General features: G+C 43.4%; 1 protein-coding gene across 3 annotated transcripts in view; it reads left to right on the forward strand.

Moving 5' to 3' along the window:
- Positions 1-8,266: 8,266 nt before the first annotated feature.
- The window catches only part of LOC115196855 (potassium voltage-gated channel subfamily G member 4-like), a 56,522-nt gene continuing 44,607 nt past the window's right edge, over positions 8,267-20,181 (forward strand). The window contains exons 1-2 of one of the 3 annotated variants that reach the window (XM_029757816.1): positions 8,267-8,318; positions 12,752-13,656. In XM_029757816.1, the coding sequence (XP_029613676.1) occupies positions 12,907-13,656 (750 nt within the window). In that variant the 5' untranslated portion in view covers positions 8,267-8,318; positions 12,752-12,906. Of the gene's footprint in view, positions 8,319-8,347; positions 8,881-10,341; positions 10,428-12,751; positions 13,657-20,181 lie in introns of those variants that run through there. The other 2 variants (XM_029757814.1, XM_029757815.1) reach the window with 2 other exon arrangements.

The following is a 20,181-nucleotide window of genomic DNA, read 5'->3' on the forward strand; positions in this document are numbered from 1 at the left end:
GTAGGCCTTAACAGTTGTGATCACCGTTATAGTGCAATTCATGTATTGTTTAGTGTTGTGCTGTGTTGTTTAGTGGCTTTGCTGGCATGCATAAAATATATATATTTTGCCCCACCAAGATTTACTTGCTAAAATCGCCACTGGCTAAACTCTAACCAACCTCTAACCAACCTCTAAGTAACCTGAGGTTACCCTCACAGATTCTGTCACTCTCAACATCTCCTGCTGGGTGTGCCCCAGTCCGTAATCAATGCCAATCACCCACAGTTAATATCGTCCAAATTATCATTCTACCTGACTTCCAAAGCAATATAAAGAAATATGTAGGACGTGACCTGCAGGATTTTTTTGCCACATTCAACATAAAAAACTCCACCCACAGATCTAAAGGCAAGTTTGTTTGTAACAGCCCTTTCACAGAATTTCCTTCACAACCAGACAACCAACCATTGCACTACTAGAGTATCCCCAGCATCATTCAGGTTGGGATAACATTCCAGTTAGTCAATGGGTCTCTTTGGTATGCAAGCTGCATCTGCAGTGAACTGTTGAAATGGAAACTGATTGGCCCACAGCACCAATACCCTGCCAGTCATTCAGGAAGGATACTACCCTTGTCGCTGCAGAGTCTCCTCACCCTTTAAGGACACATTTGTGTCCTGGTCACCTAAAAGACTTTGAATCAACCTTGCACACTTAGTTTTTGTGAGGAAAAGAGGTGAGTTACATTCATAAATATTCATAGTTGATATTTCCGCCTATATTTCCGCCTATTGTGTCTATATTTCCAAAATGCTTTAAGATATCCTAATGTTGTTTGTTTGTGTGCGTAGGGCAGATACTTTACTACTTGTATTCCACATGTTTTGCCATATCAGAGCGTGCAATATTGGTTTACATGAGTTCATGTGGCCCACCGCCCCTCCAACCACTCTGCACTGTTTGAGTCTTCACAATATCTATCAATTGAACCACTTTTGCAGATTTTGTGCCTTCAGAAAGTATTCACACCCCTTTACCTTTTCTACATGTTGTTGTGTTACAGCCTGAATTTAAAATGGAATAAACTAGGATTTTGTTTCACTGATCTATACACAATACCCCATAATGTCAAAGTTACATTTTGTTCATAGAAAATAAATTAATGAATAAGAAATAAATATCTGAAATGTCTTGAGTCAATAAGTATTCAACCCCTTTGTTATGGCAAGGCTAAATAAGTTCAGGAGTAAACATTTGCTTAACAGGTCACATAATAAGTTGCATGGATAACTGCAATAAGTGTTTAACATGATTTTTTAATGACTACCTCATCTCTATATCCCACACATACAATTATCTGTAAGGTCCCACAGTCGAGCAGTGAATTTCAAACACAGATTCAACCACACAGACGAGAGAGGTTTTCCAATGCCTCGCAAAGAAGGGCACCAATTGGTAGAAAAAAATGACATAAAAAACTTTTTATTTCATTTTTATATATATAAAAAATTTAAGGAGATGCTGAAGGAGATGCTGAATATGTGTATTCAGCATCTCCTTAAAAAAAAATTCATTTTTTTCTACCAATTGGTGCCCTTCTTTGCGAGGCATTGGACAACTTCTCTAGTCTGTGTGGTTGAATCTGTGTTTGAAATTCACAGCTCGACTGTAGGACCTTACAGATAATTGTATGTGTGGGATATAGAGATGAGGTAGTCATTCAAAAATGCAGTTATTGAGTGTATGTATACAGTTGAAGTCAGAAGTTTACATACACTTAGGTTAGAGTCATTAAAACTCATTTTTCAACCACTTCACAAATTTCTTGTTAACAAACTATAGTTTTGGCAAGTCGGTTAGGAAATCTACTTTGTGCATGACACAAGTAACTTTTACAACAATTGTTTACAGACAGATTATTTCACTTATAATTCACTGTATCACAATTCCAGTGGGTCAGAAGTTTACATACACTAAGTTGACTGTGCCTTTAAACAGCTTGGAAAATTATGTCATGGCTTTAGAAGCTTCTGATAAGCTAATTGACATCATTTGAGTCAATTGGAGGTGTACCTGTGGATGTATTTCAAGGCCTACCTTCAAACTCAGTGCCTCTTGATATCATGGGAAAATCAAAAGAAATCAGCCAAGACCTCAGAACATTGTAGACCTCCACAAGTCTGGTTCATCCTTGGGAGCAATTTCCATATGCCTGACGGTACCACGTTCATCTGGACAAACAATAGTACACAAGTATAAACACCATGGGACCACGCAGCCGTCATACCGCTCAGGAAGGAGACGTGTTCTGTCTCCTAGAGATGAACATACTTTGGTGCAAAAAGTGCAAATCCATCCCAGAACAACAAAGGACCTTGTGAAGATGCTGGAGGAAACAGGTACAAAAGTATCTATATCCACAGTCAAACGAGTCCTATATCTAATTAAACTGAGAGGCCGCTCAGCAAGAAAGATGTCACTGCTCCAAAACCTCCATAAAAAAGACAGACTACGGTTTGCAACTGCACATGGGGACAAAGATCGTACTTTTTGGAGAAATGTCCTCTGGTCTGATGAAACAAAAATAGAACTGTTTAGCCATAATGACCATGTTTGGAGGAAAAAGGGGAGGCTTGCAAGCCGAAGAACAACCTTGAAGCACGGGGGTGGCAGCATCATGTTGTGGGGGTGCTTTGCTGCAGGAGGGACTGGTGCACTCCACAAAATAGATAGCTTCATGAGGAAGGAAAATTATGTGGATATACTGAAGCAACATCTCAAGACATCAGTCAGGAAGTTAAAAGCTTGGTCACAAATGGGTCTTCCAAATGGACAATGACCCCAAGCATACTTCCAAAGTTGTGGCAAATGGCTTAAGGACAACAAAGTCAAGGTATTGGAGTGGCCATCACAAAGCCCTGACCTTAATCCCATAGAAAATTTGTGGGCAGAACTGAAAAAGCGTGTGCGAGCAAGGAGGCCTATACAGACCTGACTCAGTTACACCAGCTCTGTCAGGAGGAATGGGCCAACATTAGCCCATCTTATTATGGAAAGCTTGTGGTAGGCTACCTGAAACGTTTGACCCAAGTTAAGCAATTTAAAGGCAATGCTACCAAATACTAATTGAGTGTATGTAAACTTCTGACCCACTGGGAATGTGATGGAAGAAATAAAAGTTAAATAAATTATTCTCTCTACTATTATTCTGACATTTCACATTCTTCAAATAAAGTGGTGATCCTAACTGACCTAAGACAGGGAATTTTTACTAGGATTAAATGTCAGGAATTGTGAAAAACGGAGCTTAATGTATTTGGCTAAGGTGTATGTAAACTTCCGACTCCAACTGTATGTAAATATATGCAGTTATTAATTACACTTTGGGTGGTGTACCAATACACCAAGTCACTACAAAGATACAGGCGTCCTTCCTAACTCATTTGCAGGAGAGGAAGGAAACTGCTCAGGGATTTCACCATGGACAAAATCCTATGTCACGGATCCCCCTGGTACTGATGCTCATTCTGTTCACCGGTTCCGGAGATCTACATCACCGGCTTTTTAGGCATCACTGAACGGGATTCATTATCATCAACCCCGGACTGTCTTGTCTGATTACACACACCTGGTTCCCATTTCCCATATATGTGCCTTCTGTTCCCTCTGTCTTTGTCAGTTATTGTTCCCATGTCCGTTGATGGTGTGAGTACCTATGCGTTGGTGCAGCTGTTATGCTGCGTGCTATATATATTGTGTATTACGGGCATCGTCCCGTGTCAGTCAACGAGGTTTACCCTAGCTCTTTTGTTTGGTGTTTTTGTATACGTGTTTGTTTTGGGTGTATTAAAAACCCCAATTGTGTATTCCTGCGCCTGTCTCCAAAATCTTTTATACCAGCATGACATCCTTAAGGAAAACCTGGTTGTCTGCTTTCCACCAGACACTAGGAGATGAATTCCCCTTTCAGCAGGACAACAACCTAAAACACAAGGCCAAATCTATGCTGGAGTCGCTTATCAAGAGGACATTGAATGTTCCTAAGTGGCCTAGTTACAGTTTTGACTTAAATCGACTTGAAAATCTATGGCAAGACATGAAAAAGCTGTCTAGCAATGATCAGCAATCAACTTGACAAAGCTGAAAGGTGCTTCTACTGTCACGCCTGCTCCTGCCCTTCCCCCCTGGCGGTCGAGGGCACCAGGCTCCCCAGCATTACGCACTCCTGCCACCATCATTACGCACACCTGCCTTCCCCGACATGCGCATCAGCGATTATTGGACTCACCTGGACTCAATCACCTCTGTCATTACCTCCCTTATATCTGTCTGTTCCCCCACTCTGTTCCCCGCTTCAGCATTGATTGTCATATGTCCTTGTATACCCGTGTGTTGGCACTGTTCCTGTCTTGTTTCATGTCTGTTCCGGATTAAATGTTTGGTGGTGACGTCTGGTCCGGGGGCCGCCACTGATGGAACCGGGGGTGCCTAAGCCAGCTTGTCAGGCTGTCACTCCCTAGCTAGCTCGAGAGGTTTCTTGCCCCGGTTGGCTCGGAAGGTGCCCATCCCACATCAGGCCTCAGCTGGATCGTCAGGTTTTTTATGCCCAGCTGGCTCGTCAGGCTACCACGCCTCCGCCGGATCATCGGGCTCCCACGCCTCAGCGAGATCGACAGGCCTTCATGCCTCTGCCGGATCGTCAGGCTCCTATGCCTCAGCCGGCTCACCAGGCTCTCACGCCTCTGCCGGTTCAACGGGATTTCACGCCCAGCCGGCTTGTCCAGCACCCGTGCCTCGGCCAGCCCGTCAGGGTCGCCCAGGTGGGACATCGGGGGGGGGGGGGGGGGGGGGGGTCTGCTGCAGTAGCCTGTTTCCTCACCGGTCACCTGCCCGCCAGCCTCCATCCTCTTAATCTGACTATTGACACATCTGCTTTCAGGGCAATTAGCCTGATCAGAACATGCAGAGGGATCAAATTTATGCCAGTCAGAGTGTGGGTCTTTGGGCTGCCAAAGGCTTTTCAGAGATTACTACACTCACACACAGCGCCTCATGGCTCATCACACCCCTGCTGTTCCAGCATGCTTTCTGTTGCGATCTCATCTCCCCGCTGCTGGGGATTAGGGCCTAATCCCTAGGATGATTTTTTTTCTATCAAACCGAGGATCGCTGTTCTGCCGGCGTCACTGGCTACCGTCCCTCTAATGAGGACACCCACAGTGCACGGCTGAGAGAGCAGGGGGCCAGAGTGGACCACTGGAACATCATCATTTAGGTGTGTGTGTGTGTGTGTGTCTGGCCATATATCTCTCTCTGTATATGGAGCTGCCATCCAGTTCTATGAGCCATACCGAGTGGATGTCTGAGCGTGTATGAGTCTGTTTGTTTGTGTTTGGTGGATGGGCAGAACGGTGGAGATTGCATAATCTGTTTTCGACCCTCTCTCTCCCTCTCTCTACTGCACCTGCTGTCTCGATCTCTGAATGCTTGGCTATGAAAAGTCAAATGACATTTACTCCTGAGGTGCTGACCTGTTGCACCCTCTATAACCACTGTGATTATTATTATTTGACCCTTCTGGTCATCTATGAATGTTAGAACATCTTGAAGAATGATCTGGCCTTAATGGTCATGTACCCTTATAATCTCCACCCGGCACAGCCAGATGAGGACTGGCCACCCCTCAGAGCCTGGTTTCTCTCTAGGTTTCTTCCTAGGTTCCTGCCTTTCTAGGGAGTTTTTCCTAGCCACTGTGCTTCTACATCTGCATTGCTTGCTCTTCAGGGTTTTAGGCTAGGTTTCTGCATAAGCACTTTGTGTCATCTGCTGATGTAAAAAGGGCCTTATAAATACATTTGATTGATAATGGTCAGACAGAATGAAAAGGAGAGGTATTTTGAGGCATATAATCTATTCAGCTGTGTGTCATTTGCATAGCTCTTTTCCTTTGTCACAAAATGCTGACATGAAACTTACAGTATATGTGTGATTAGTCTTATGTTTCCTATACTAACCCCCCGGACACATGGAGGGGACAATAAGCTGTGCCTGGGTCACTGTCTGTCTTCCCCACTCTCACTTCTCATCTCTCCCACTAATGTCTCCACTCCCCAGCTCAGCCTGTCAGCCATGAGAATTTATAAAAAGTGTTTGCTTGTTTTTGCATTTCCCCAGGCATTCACAACCTAATGAGCCTTCTCAAAGACAAAGTGGGTGTGGGCACAATTTCCCCTGCAACACTTTGTTTGTAAAACTGCACCTTATGCATGCATAGACTACTATACTAAACAAAATTATAAACATAACATGTAAAGTGTTGGTCCCATGTTTCATGAGCTGAAATAAAAGATCAAAGAAATGTTCCATATGCACAAAAAACGTATTTCTCTAAAATGTTGTGCAGAAATGTTTTTACATCCCTGTTAGTTAGCAATTCTCTTTTGCCAAAATAATTCATCCACTTGACAGGTGTGGCATATCAAGAAGCTGATTAAACAGCATGATCATTACACAGGTGCACCTTGTGCTGGGGAAAATAAAAGGCCACTCTAGATGTGCAGTTCTGTCAACAACACGTTACCACAGATCTCTCAAGTTTTGAGGGAGTGTGCAATTGGCATGCTGGCTGCAGGAATGCCAGAGCTGTTGCCAGAGAATTGAATGTTCATTTCTCTACCATAGGCCACCTCCAACGCCATCTTAGAGAATTTGTCAGTACGTCCAACCGGCCTGACAACCGCAGGCCACGTGTAAACCCGCCAGCCCAGGACCTCCATATCCATCTTCTTCACCTGCGGGAACGTCCAGAGACCAGCCCCCCGGACAGCTGATGAAACTGTGGGTTTGCACAAACTGTCAGAAACTGTCTCAGGAAGCTTATCTGCGTGCAGTTTGGTGTCGTATCCGACTTCAGTGGGCAACTGCTCACGTTGGAGAAGTGTGCTCTTCACCGATAAATCCTAGTTTCAACTGTACCAAGCAGATGGCAGACAGCGTGCATGGCGCAGTGTTGGCGAGCGGTTTGCTGATGTCAATGTTGTGAACAGAGTGCCCCATTGTGCGGTTGGTTTATGGTATGGGCAGGCATAAGCTATGGGCAGTGAACACAATTGCATTTTATCGATGGCAATTTGAATGCAAAGAGATACCATGATGAGATCCTGAGGTCCATTGTCCTGCCATTCATCCGCCGCCATCACCTCATGTTTCATGATAATGCACTGCCCCATGTCGCAAGGATCTGTACACAATTCCTGGAAGCTGAAAATGTCCCAGTTCTTCCATGGCCTGCATACTCACCAGACATGTCACCACCCATTGAGCATGTTAGGGATGCTCTGGATCGACATGTGTTCCAGTTCCCGCCGATATCCAATAACTTCGCACAGCCAATGAAGGGGAATGGGATAACATTCCACAGGCCACAAATCAACAGCCTGATCAACTCTATGCGAAGGAGATGTATTGCGTTGAATGGGGCAAATGGTGGTCACACCAGATACTGACTGGTTTTCTGATCCACATCCCTACCTTTTCTTAAGGTATCTGTGACCAACAGATGCATATCTGTATCTTTGAAATTGTTGCATTTATATTTTTGTCCTTGGTGAGTGAGGATAATGTGACGTTTGCATGATGCTGATGTACTGTTGATTGGGTGAGCTGATCTCAAGGTGTACTTTACATCACAATGAGTGTCTGGATTGTATTTGTACTTTTAGGTGTATGATAGCAACATGATGAGGTGCGTGTGTGTGGTTGGCTAGATGACTGTAGCACATGTACGTAGGCTAAGCTATCCATAATATAGGTTTCTGTGAATAAATCATTGTTAGCCTATTCACTTCTCGCTGTTGGTGATGATCATGCAATGTTTCCTGGATCTGCCTGCCAGATACAGTAGGTGATGGTTTTCATGTTCTTTCTGTTCTGTTAGGGAGCAGTGCTGATGTTGATACACTGACAAGTGACTAAACTAACTGTATAACCCATGTTGACTGTAATTAAGACAAGTCCTAAAACATAGGTGGTAAGACATGATGAAACCCTTTACCAGAATTCACCGCATTGACCATTCCTTTAGATTGATTTGATGATCAAAGGCTACCTCATGCTCCTGCTAAATATGTTATATTTTATATGAGTTTACCTATACCTATAGGTCTATATCAGATTAATGCCTAGAATTATCAGACTAAGGACCTTATTTCCCACTGCGACCATAATCCACCGCTGCATAAAAACATTATTGGGATCGAAATGATCCGCGCTCCCCAGTGGGAGGTTTGAAGAGTATCAAAGCAGCAGAACCGCTTGCTGGCTACGGGATGGAAAAGGTTAGCTTGGCGCCGGAGTTTGTCAGTCGATTTAACCCTTTTGCCCGTAGAACAAGACTAGCATAGGCAGTGCTGCACTGAAAACCAAACACTACATCAGGATAGCCTACATTTTTTTTTTTGCTGGGGCTGTATGATACGAGAGGGTCCATCGAATCTATCGCATGCTATTATCGTAGCAATTAGCAGTAAAGGGAAAGGCAAAATGTGGTACTCAAAGTTAGGCTTTGTGAGGTGACTTAACTGGTAAGGGAAAGGCACTTAGTCTACTCACGACACTGACCTACTCTTCGCAAACTTGGGGTAAGCTATACCCTACCCGTGCTCATCTGTGGAGCGCGCGCATCGCAACGCCTCTGCAGTACGGATCTTGTAACGGGACACTCCGCTTGTCTCATTTTCTCTCTTCGTATTTTGAAGACTTTTTAATCGCGTTTACAGGTTGGGACACTGTGGATCCCGTGGATACAACATGTAGCATCTGGTATTTTTCGATGAGAGTGACTGATGTTGAATGATCAAACGGACTGAGAACTAGAGAGCTGTTCTCTTCACTAATATGGTACGTGACAAGTTTATTTAGTCTTCATTCTTATTATTCATCGTTCACTGTCAAATAATGTAGGCCTATTTGTCATAGTCTTATTGGAGTGTAATGTCAACTACAAATCTGATCATATCTTGGAAATAATAAAATGATTATGATAGAATAGCAAGTAGCTTAGATGTTATATAAAGTACAATCACCTTTACACTCCTTGTTTGATAAATTGGAATAACCAAAACAGCTGTTTAAAAATAAATACCCAATAGTCTATATGATATATAGTGAGAGCTGCCTCCGCTGTTTAAAATGATGTAGCCTACAGTATTGTACAGTGACAGCCAATGCTTTAGTGGGACGTTCAAGACAAGACAAGGCATTCAACACATACCGATAAGCTTTATAATAAAACATTAAAATACGATTAGTCTATGGGTTCCATAACATAGGCTACTTGTTATAATAGTCTGTAATAGCCTTTTATTGTCGCCATGTAGCTTTGTAACTTGACGTAGAAATTCCTTTACTTTTTAAAGAAGACTTCTATGCAGAATCACCCGTGTGTGTGTGTGTGTGTGTGTGTGTGTGTGTGTGTGTGTGTGTGTGTGTGTGTGTGTGTGTGTGTGTGTGTGTGTGTGTCACTGGTGTATCGGACACCTCCGCAGCCCGGAGTTCTGGGGGCCCATGCGCCTGTCATCGTTGTACATTTTTTGTTACATAGGCTATATATAAATCATTTTCATAATAACCCTCCAAAAACGAATTCATAAACCTTTTTATTTTCCATATGTAGGCTACTAGGAAAATAAGTGTTTGTTTCTTGGGCTTCGGGAATGTGACTGAAAAAGTGCCTTAGGCCTTTAAAAATAAACAATTCAACAGTTTGAAAGAATACGGGGATATCGGTGAATAAATGCCGTGGTCAAGGCAATGACGGCGCCAGTGCAATGAGCGGAGTTTACTCAAGTGGTCAAAGCACATATCAGACTGATAGCCTAATCCTTTTTTAGGTAGGCCTAGTTCTTTATGAGTTTTAGTTTATAAAACGATCAGTTCGCAGAAGCGACAATTACAGGGATGTAAAAACAGCTTGATTGCCATAGCAACATCAGGTAAACTGGGTTGTGCTTCAAATACAGCGTCTCCTTCTCCTTAATTGCCGGCCTCAACACGTTACAGAAAGAGATTAAATGTATAGGAAGCTCTGGGGACAGGTCGTCTGGATTCTGGACAGCCATTAAATTGGCAGATGCAAACAGATTATATTTAGCGGACAATAGTTCTTGAGGGCTTGAACAAAAAAAAGCGGTTTGTGATTTCGTGCATAGGCTACTGGTGAATCGGCGTTTGAGTTGTGTGGTTGCAGTATCAACAGTCTATGCTATATCTTAGCATGCATCATGCAAGACTACCTTTACATTGTGCGCAGTGCAATGGACACATCGTGCACAATGTCTCAGGAAAGACTGTCTGGGTCGACAACACTCAGTTTAGAAAACAGTCAGGCCCCTACAGGCCATGGTGAAAACATTTGCACACAAACAAGGAGGACTTCAGCAGACCAGGTAGAGTATCTCAAGTTGGATTTAATTTTATTTAATTTACCTTGAATATTGCAGGCCATTTGCTATTAGCCACACAAAACAATAGTTCAACAGTAGTGGCTGAATTTATCTTCAAGCCACTACTTTTTTCCTCATTTTTAGGTTATTTGATATTTACAAATGTACATATCAAATTAGCATGCAGTTGCATCGAATATTTATTTTACAATCTGCAATGTTTGAATTTCCAACTTTAATTAGCCTACTGAACAAGTAATTACATTATTGCCACCAGCCCGCAGTCTAAAAATTGCAGCATTGCGAGACAGTTTCGTGAAATGTTAGCTTAACATTAGAAAATGTTGACCAAATAGGCCTACCAATAAACATGTATCCATTAGCTAAAGCAAGTCTACACGTGCACTGGCAACACAGAAAACCTATCATCCATTCAACTTCAGCACCATGGACAGCGATTGGTGGTCTTTACGGGGCCTAACTTCGTCCTTGCAGGAGTCCAGAGAAACTGCATTATGCCAGTGGTGTGTGTGTGTGTGTGTGTGTGTGTCTCAGGCTACATGGTTCTTAGGCTATTTCATGAAATGGCACGCAATGGGTTTGTAATGGACCTATAGCAGATTGCGCTGATCTCCTGTGTCTGTCACTAGTGAGCGCAGCGGAGGGAATGTTCCTGATAATGCCACTGCGCCGCTAAAACACTTATTTCAATTAACTTTCCACTCGGCAAAGCAACCAACCATCAGACGGGAATACTGTATTACCAGTTATTCTATTAATAAATAGTGTATAATTCTCTCCCACCCCGATGGAAATGAAACACCTTGACAGGAGTGATTTATTGAATCCCCTATGCAGAACTAGAGGAGTTACATTATGTAGCCCACCGCTGATTTAAACTGTAATTATCCAACAACTATTATCCACCTCCCTAATGTTCTCCAAGGTATATGCTAATAGCCATACCCCACACGCTAAATTGACGGTGACATTTTATATCACAATTAAAATGTGCAGTAGTAGAGGTGTGAAAAGCACTCCACTGTGCAACACATCTAAGTAGTAGTCAGATCAGTTGTAGTCAGTCATAAACATCTTGAGAAAAGAGTAGCCCTGTTAGATATCTGTCACTATACCATATGGCATAAACATGACCACAGTGAGCCACACATTTCAAGCTTAATCCTCAGCTTTACTCATCCTCACAGATAGAGATTCACACCCATTCATTATGACAGATGATGTGTCTGGGCTAGTTTGTCTGGGAAGAGTGGAGGTGTACTCTGAAGGGTGATGTCTGATGAGGATAGTCAGTGACTCTACTGACCATACTGCTGTACTGTAATACAGGAAACGGAGGGCAGAGCACACCGCCATCCACATCGTCAGTACTATAGTGGAGCGCGTCAATAGCTTCAAGTTCCTCGATGTCCACATCACTAAGGAATGGTCCACACACCAACACCGTAGTGAAGAAGGCACAACAACGCCTCTTCCCCCTCAGGAGGCTGAAAAGATTTGTCATGGGCCCTCAGATCCTCAAACAGTTCTACAGCTGCACCATTGAGAGCATCTTGACTGGCTGCATCATCTTGACATCCTACCGCAAGGTGCTACAGAGGGTAGTGGGGATGGCCCAATAAATCCCGGGGGCCGAGCTCCCTGCCATCCAGGACTTCTATACCAGGCGGTGTCAGGGGAAGGCCCTAAAAATTGTCACCCAAATCACAGACTGTTCTTTCTGCTCCCGCATGGCAAGTGGTACTGATGTACCAAGTCTAGAACCAACAGGACCCTGAGCTTCTACCCCCAAGACTACTAAATAGCTAACCGGACCAGCTGCATTTACCCTCTTTGCACTAACTCTTTTGACTCATCACATACGCTGCTGCAACTGTTTATTATTTATCATTATCTAGCATAGTCACTTTACCCCTACCTATATGAACATATCTACCTCAATTACCTTGTACCCCTGCACCTCGACTCGGTACTGGTACCCCGTGTATATACAGCCAAGTTATGATTACTCATTGTGTATTTATTCCTTGTGTTATTCTTAAAAAATATATTTTTTCTGCATTGTGTTGGGAAGGGCCCGTAAGTAAGCATTTCACTGTTAGTCTATACCTATTGTTTACAAAGCATGTGACAAATACAATTGTATTTTATTTGACAGTGCAGTACAGAGCTCTGATCCATTATGGAGTCACTGATGTGTCTGTCAGTCTCTGGTCTAGGGGTGTACTGTAGACGAGGAGGAGCCTCTACACCACTGCAGTCTATCTGAGATTTAATGTCCTTCTTCTCTTCTCTCTCTCTCTCAGTGTCTGCATGACGCCACCAGCCTGGGACCCACTTGATCCTTCTGCAAAGCCTGAAGGGACTCACCTGATCCCCAGCCCTGGGATGCCCAACACCAAGACCAGCCACTGAGCCCCCAGTGTGACCAGCCCAGCCGGCCACCCACCCCGATGCCGCCATGCCTATCATCAGCAATGCAAACCACGACTTCAGCAACCTCTCAGCCAGCGATGATAGCAGCCTCGATGCCATCTTCACCCAGATCCCCGAGACGGAGACAGTCAAGGGTGTCTACTACCAGAGGGCCCAGTTCATCAGACGACCAGAGGACCTACTGTCAGTGGACCATGGTCTACTAGCGGTCATCAATGTGGGAGGCAACCGCTACACTTTTCCCTGGAGCACGCTGGAGCAGTTTCCCTTGACCCGGCTGGGACGGCTCTGTGGCCTCAGCAGCCTAGAGGAGATTGCCGGCGTGTGTGACGACTACGACGAGACACGGCGAGAGTTCTTCTTTGACCGCAGCCCCTCGGCCTTCCGCGTCATCCTCAACTTCCTGGCGGCGGGGAAGCTGCGCATGCTGAGGGAGATGTGTGTGCTATCGCTACATGATGAGCTGCTCTACTGGGGCGTAGAGATGACCTACATGGAGCGCTGCTGCAAGAGGAAGATGTACACGCGCATTGAGGAGATGAAGGAACACGAGCGGCAGGAGGAAGAGCAAAGGCAGAGGCACGCCATGCTGCGCCCCCCAGTTGAGGAGACACGCTATCGCAAGTTCATGAACCAGCTGAGGGATATGGTGGAGAATCCCCAGTCTGGCCTGCCAGGAAAGATCTTTGCCTGCCTGTCGGTGGTGATGGTAGCAGTGACCGTCATCAGCCTGTGTATCAGCACCATGCCGGACCTCAGGGAGGAGGAAGACAGGGTGAGTGAGGCCAATCCCCCGCAACCCCTCGCAACCCCCGAAACATTAACAATGGCCGCCATAGTGCCATTAAGGCTGTAGCTTTAGAAATATCTACCAAGGTAACTTACATTTGTCACCCTCACTGGAGTGTGTCTCGTTTATTTGTGTGTGTGTTTGTGTGTGTTTGTTTGGGGCCTCCTCGACAGGTTAGTTTTCCTTGGACTCAGATTGATAATGACTAGTGATTAAGGACATTGCTTAAAGCCACAGTGCTTCATCCTCACATCAGATTTATTCTGAAAGACAGAGAGTGTCCATAAACAACAATGATCAATATGCTGGCCATAGCACAAACAGGGCGTGAACAAGCTCCGAAATTACTTCTCACTTTATTACCCTGCACCCAATGTCAGGTGTGTGTGTGTGCGTACGTGTGCGCGTGTGTGTGTGCAGTATGTGTATAGTTTTTGTCGTGTTTGTGTGTGTTTCAACTGATTCATATTCTTCTCAGTTGGCTGCATACAGTATAATGCAACTAAATTGGTCTTTCAGTCACTGACCATCAAAAGTTGCATGCAGGACACGCTTTCCCTCACGCACACACATTGACACACACTCTCCCTCTCACACACACACATTGACACACACTCTCCCTCACACACACACATTGACACATGCTCTCCCGCACACGCACGCACGCACGCACGCATGCACGCACACACACACACACACACACACACACACAGGGATATGTTCTGGGTTGCCTCTGAGAATTACATTGACGTATACACTGACACTGTGACTGAGTTCATCAGGAAGTGTATAGGGGATGTTGGCAGGGAGTCCAGACAATCATGGATTACAAGTGGAAAACCAGCCACGTCGCAGACACCGACGTCTTACACCCGGAAAGGCTAAACACCTACTTCGCCTGCTATTGAGGATAACACAGCGCCAACGACGCGGGCCGCTCCCGAGGACTGTGGGCTCTTGTTCTCTGTGGCCGACTTGAGTAAGACGTTTAAGCGTGTTAACCCTTGCAAGGTTGCTGGCCCAGACAGCATCCCTAGCCGCGTCCTCAGAGCATGTGCAAACCATCTGGCTGGAGTGTTTACGGACATTATAAATCTCTCCCTATCCCAGTCTACTTGCTTCAAGATGTCCACTATTGTTCCTGTCACTAAGAAAGCGAAGGTAACTGAACTAAATGACCATCGCCTCGTAGCACTCACTTCTGTCAACATGAAGTGCTTTGAGAGACTAGTTAAAGATCATATCACCTTGTCGTGACTTTACTTTCATTAATCTGATGACTGTTATTTATCGTATCAACTAACTATGTTTAATTGTTACCTGATTAAATTAATCATGTAACAATTAACTCATTAGGAATTTGGGGCACCACGAGCGGTTCTTTAAAGAGTTACCATCTCCCGAATTAAACTCTAAAGGTCTTTACCTATCACATCCATCAAACAGTCAAGGTATTAAATCATAACCTCATATCATTCTGAACAGTCGTAATCTTCTAGGATCTGCAAAATCCCCAGACTTACTCATGATTCAGTACTACACAAATTGGTTTAATTATTTATTTACTAGCTAACTAAATAATAACACAGAATAAACATACACACATAATACTTGAGAAATAGGTCCCTAATGGACTGACAACATATGGCGGCTTGTTACACAGAAAATAAAGAGGGGGAAAGAGAGAGAAAAAAGGACACTTATCGTTGATACATTTTACAACTATTCCCACAGTAATCATATACTTTGCACACGAACCCCGCCCGTTTTAAGTAAGAAATCATTAATGTATTTAACGTTAAGTGTAAATGCCTTCATTCGCCGTTTATCTCTGTCGGAACCAGCCCTCCTTAGGAAGGTTGTTGGCCTTTCAGCGGCAAGCTTGTATGGCTCCGAATGTCCGAAAGGGGTCTCCCCTTTTCTACTGTTGTTCACTCTGGAAGATAGCTAGCCAGCCGTGTCGACGGTTCCCATCGGTGATGAGCGTAGTAAGATACTGTGATTTAAGAAGACTAATACAGTAGGATGATTTGAAGAGTAGTAGGGATGGTCCAACTTAGATTCGCTTTTCTAGACATTTGACTTAGAACAGCTGATCAGCCGTACCAGTGATTGTCTGGTCTAATGTTAATCTCTGTTGGCAATCCTTTTATGCACTCTGGCCAAAGGGGACGTCTCCGTCAGTCTGACACGCTCTCTGACCTCACTCGGGGCGCGGCTACTTACTATGCACAGTTTTTAAGGGATAGATTCTCTTATGGCTCCTAAAATCACATTCCTATCTTAACAAAAAAACGTTCTACATTTTTCATATTTCATGTACAGTATTTCCTTTATAACCTTTTTAAAGACATCACAAAATAAAAAACAATATGACATTATTTTTCTTTAGATCCCCTCTGAACATTCCCCTCCTTCTTATGTTAGAAATATTGTTCCAGAATTCACTTTTTGAATGTGTTAGAGTTTCAGGGGGAACAGCCTGTTAACAAAGCCATTCCTTTGGATCATACTGGAGGGGAAAGAGAGGGCCTGGCTACTGTCATCCACCGCCAAGCTGATCTGACCCATCCTGATCCTCACAGGACAGTCATTACAGTCCTCCTCTGGTGGGTTCAATCTTGGAAGGATTCTGCAAGTTGCAACCTACCATAAAAATGACCACGGGATGTCCTGGTTTGTGGATCATCGTAGCAGTCCCACTCTGGTGGTTTACCCTGGTAGGATTTCTGCAAGCTGCAGAACCCCACAAGAATGGCCACGGGATGTCAAGGTTGTGGATCGTCGTTCCGGACCCGTCGTCCGGTTGTCCAGGCTGGTGGATCTAGGCAGTAACTTAGACACACGTTAATAACGCAGCCTAGTGGTTAGAGCATTGGGCCAGTAACCAAAAGGTTGTTAGATCGAATCCCTGAGCTGACAAGGTAAAAGTCTGTTGTTCTGCCCCTGAACAAGGCAGTTAACCCACTGTTCCTAGGCCATTATTGTAAAAAAGAATTTGTTCTTAACTGACTTGCCTAGTTAAATAAAGGTTAACCTCTCTGGTGTATGTGGGACGCTAGCCTCTCTGGGGTATGTGGGACCCTAGCACTATTCAACAGCCAGTGAAATAGCAGGGCGGCAAATTCAAAACAACAAACATACAACTATTATATCCCATTTTAAAGATACACTTCTCATTAATCCAACCACATTGTCCGATTTCAAAAAGGCTTTACGGCGAAAGCATAACATTAGATTATGTTAGGACAGCGCCTAGACAAGAAAAACCACACAGCCATTTTCCAAGCAAGGAGAGGCGTCACAAAAACCAGAAATACAGCTAAAGTGAATCACTAACCTTTGATGATCTTCATCAGATGGCACTCATAGGACTTCATGTTACACAATACATGTATGGTTTGCTCGATAAAGTTCATATTTATATCCAAAAACCTTATTTTACATTGGCGTGTAATGTTCAGAAATCTTTTGCCTCCCAAAACTTCCGGTGAATGAGCACATCAATTTACAGAAATACTCATCATAAACGTTGATGAAATATTCAACTGTTATTCAAAGAATTATAGATACACTTCTCCTTAATGCAACCGCTGTGTCAGATTTCAAAAAAGCTTTACGGCGAAAGCAAATTTTGCAATAATCTGAGTACAGCGCTCAGATATCAAAACAAGCCACACAGATACCCGCCATTTTGGAGTCAACAGAAATGACAAAAATTACATTATAAATATTCACTTACCTTTGATGATCTTCATTGGAATGCACTCCCAGGAATCCCAGTTCCAGAATAAATGTTTGTTTTGTTCGATAAAGTTCATCTTTATGTCCAAATACCTCGAGTTTGTTCAGTCGAGTAATCCAAAACCACTGTGCTCACGCAGTGAGTTCAGACGAAAAGTCCAAAAAGTTATATTACAGTTCGTAGAAACATGTCAAACGATGTATAGAATCAATCTTTAGGACGTTTTTATCATAAATCTTCCATAATATTCCAACCGTACGATTCTCTTGTCTTCAGAAATGAAAAGGAACACAGCTAACTCTCATGTGAGCGTGCGAGATTGAGCTCATGTCATTTTCTCAGTCATCTGATTCCAATGGCTCTTATTCTCTCCCCATTCACAGTAGAAGCATGAAACAATGTTCTAAAGACTGTTGACATCTAGTGGAAGCCTTAGGAAGTGCAAAATGACCCCATTGACACTGTATACTGGATAGGGAATCACTTGAAAAACTACAACCTCAGATTTCCACACTTCCTGGTTGGATTTTTTCTCAGGTTTTTGCCTGCCATATGAGTTCTGTTTTACTCACAGACATCATTCAAACAGTTTTAGAAACTTCAGAGTGTGTTCCATCCAAATATACTAATAATATGCATATCCTACCTTCTGGGCCTGAGAAGCAGGCAGTTTACTACGGGCATGCTTTTCATCCAGACGTCAAAATACTGCCCCTTACCCCCGATAAAGTTAAATAAAGGTTAAATGAAAAATACAAAAATAAAAATACATTTACAAAATACATCATTACATTTCTTCCCCAAATAAGTGGCGTTGTGGCACTAACTGGCGGTTGTATGGGGAACTTGTTTGTGGCTCTGTCACTTCCTAAGTAAAAACAAACACACACCTTGATCATCTAATTGGACAATATTCTATATACAGTACCAGTCAGAAGTTTGGACAAACCTACTCATTCAAGGGTTTCTCTTTATTTTTTACTATGTTCCACATTGTAGAATAATATTGAAGACATCAAAAGTACGAAATTACACATATGGAATCATGTAGTAACCAAAAAAAGTATATATATTTTATATTTGAGATTCTTCAAAGTAGCCACACTTTGCCTTGATGACAGCTTTGCACAATCTTGCCATTCCCTCAACCAGCTTCATGAGGAATTACAGTCTTGAAGGAGTTCCCATATATGCTTAGCACTTGTTGGCTGCTTTTCCATCACTTTGCAGTCCAACTCATCCCAAACCATCTCAATTAGGTTGAGGTCAGGTGATTGTGGATGCCAGGTCATCTGATGCAGCACTCCATCACTCTCCATATTGGTCAAATAGCCCTTACACAGCCTGGAGGTGTGTTGGGTCATTGTCCTGTTGAAAAACAAATGATAGTCCCACTAAGCGCGAACCAGATGGTATGGTGTATCGCTGCAGAATGCTGTGGTAGCCATGCTGGTTAAGTGTGACTTGAATTCTAAATAAATCAGACAGTATCACCAGCAAAGCACCCCCATACCATCACACCTCCTCCATGCTTCACGGTGGGAACCACACATGCGGAGATCCTCTGTTCACCTACTCTGCATCTCACAAAGACACGGCGGTTGGAACCAAAAATCCCACATTTGGACTCGTCAGACCAAAGGATAGATTTCCACCAGTCTACTGTCCATTGCTCGTGTTTCTTGGCCCAAGCAAGTCTCTTCTTCTTATTGGTGTCCTTTAGCAGTAGTTTCTTTGCAGAAATTCAGCCATGAAGTCCTGATTCATGCAGTCTACTCTGAACAGTTGATGTTGAGATGTGTCTATTACTTGAACTCTTTGAAGCATTTATTTGGGCTGCAATTTCTGAGGCTGGTAAGTCTAATAAACTTATCCTCTGCAGCAGAGGTATCTCTGGGTCCTCATGAGAGCCAGTTTCATCACAGCGCTTGATGGTTTCTGTGACTGCACTTGAAGAAACTTTCAAAGTTCTTGAAATGTTCCGTATTGACTGACCTTCATGTCTTAAAGTAATAGACTGTCATTTCTTTTTGCTTATTTGAGCTGTTCTTGCCATAATATGGACTTCGCCTTTTACCAAATAGGGCTATCTTCTGTATACCACCCCTACCTTGTCAAAACACAACTGATTGTCTCAAACGCATTAAGGAGTAAAGAAATCCCACAAATTAACTTTTAAGGCACACCTGTTAATTGAAATGCATTCCAGGTGACTACCTCATGCAGCTGGTTGAGAGAATGCCAAGAGTGCAAAGTTGTCAAGGCAAAGAGTGCCTACTTTGAAGATTCTCATATATTTTGATTTAACACTTTTTTGGTTACTACATGAATTCATGTGTTATTTCATAGTTTGTCTTCACTATTATTCTACAATGTAGAAAATAGCAAAAATAAAGAAAAACCCTCGAATGAGTAGGTGTGTCCAAACTTTTGACTGGTACTGTATGGATCTGTACGTCCACGGTCTTGGCTAAATGACTCTATCGTGGCATTTTGTCTAATGTCATATCTAGGGTGATCCTACTTAGCAGTGTGTTGCTTAGGGCACTACCCTAAGTTGATAACTACATGATAACTCTACAGCTGTAAGGCACTAGCTTCGGACAGTCTACAGGGATGACCTATGGACCTCTGGGGAGAAACTGGTGATTAATGTAGCTGTAGAGTCAAAGGGACGTCATGATAAATTACAACTTTACCAAGGCTGTTATTTCGCCCTCAAGTGATCCTAGTATAAATCCTCATTAAATATTGTTGTACGTGTG

This window comes from Salmo trutta, chromosome 7 (genome assembly GCF_901001165.1).
Source record: "Salmo trutta chromosome 7, fSalTru1.1, whole genome shotgun sequence".
NCBI lineage: Eukaryota > Metazoa > Chordata > Actinopteri > Salmoniformes > Salmonidae > Salmo > Salmo trutta.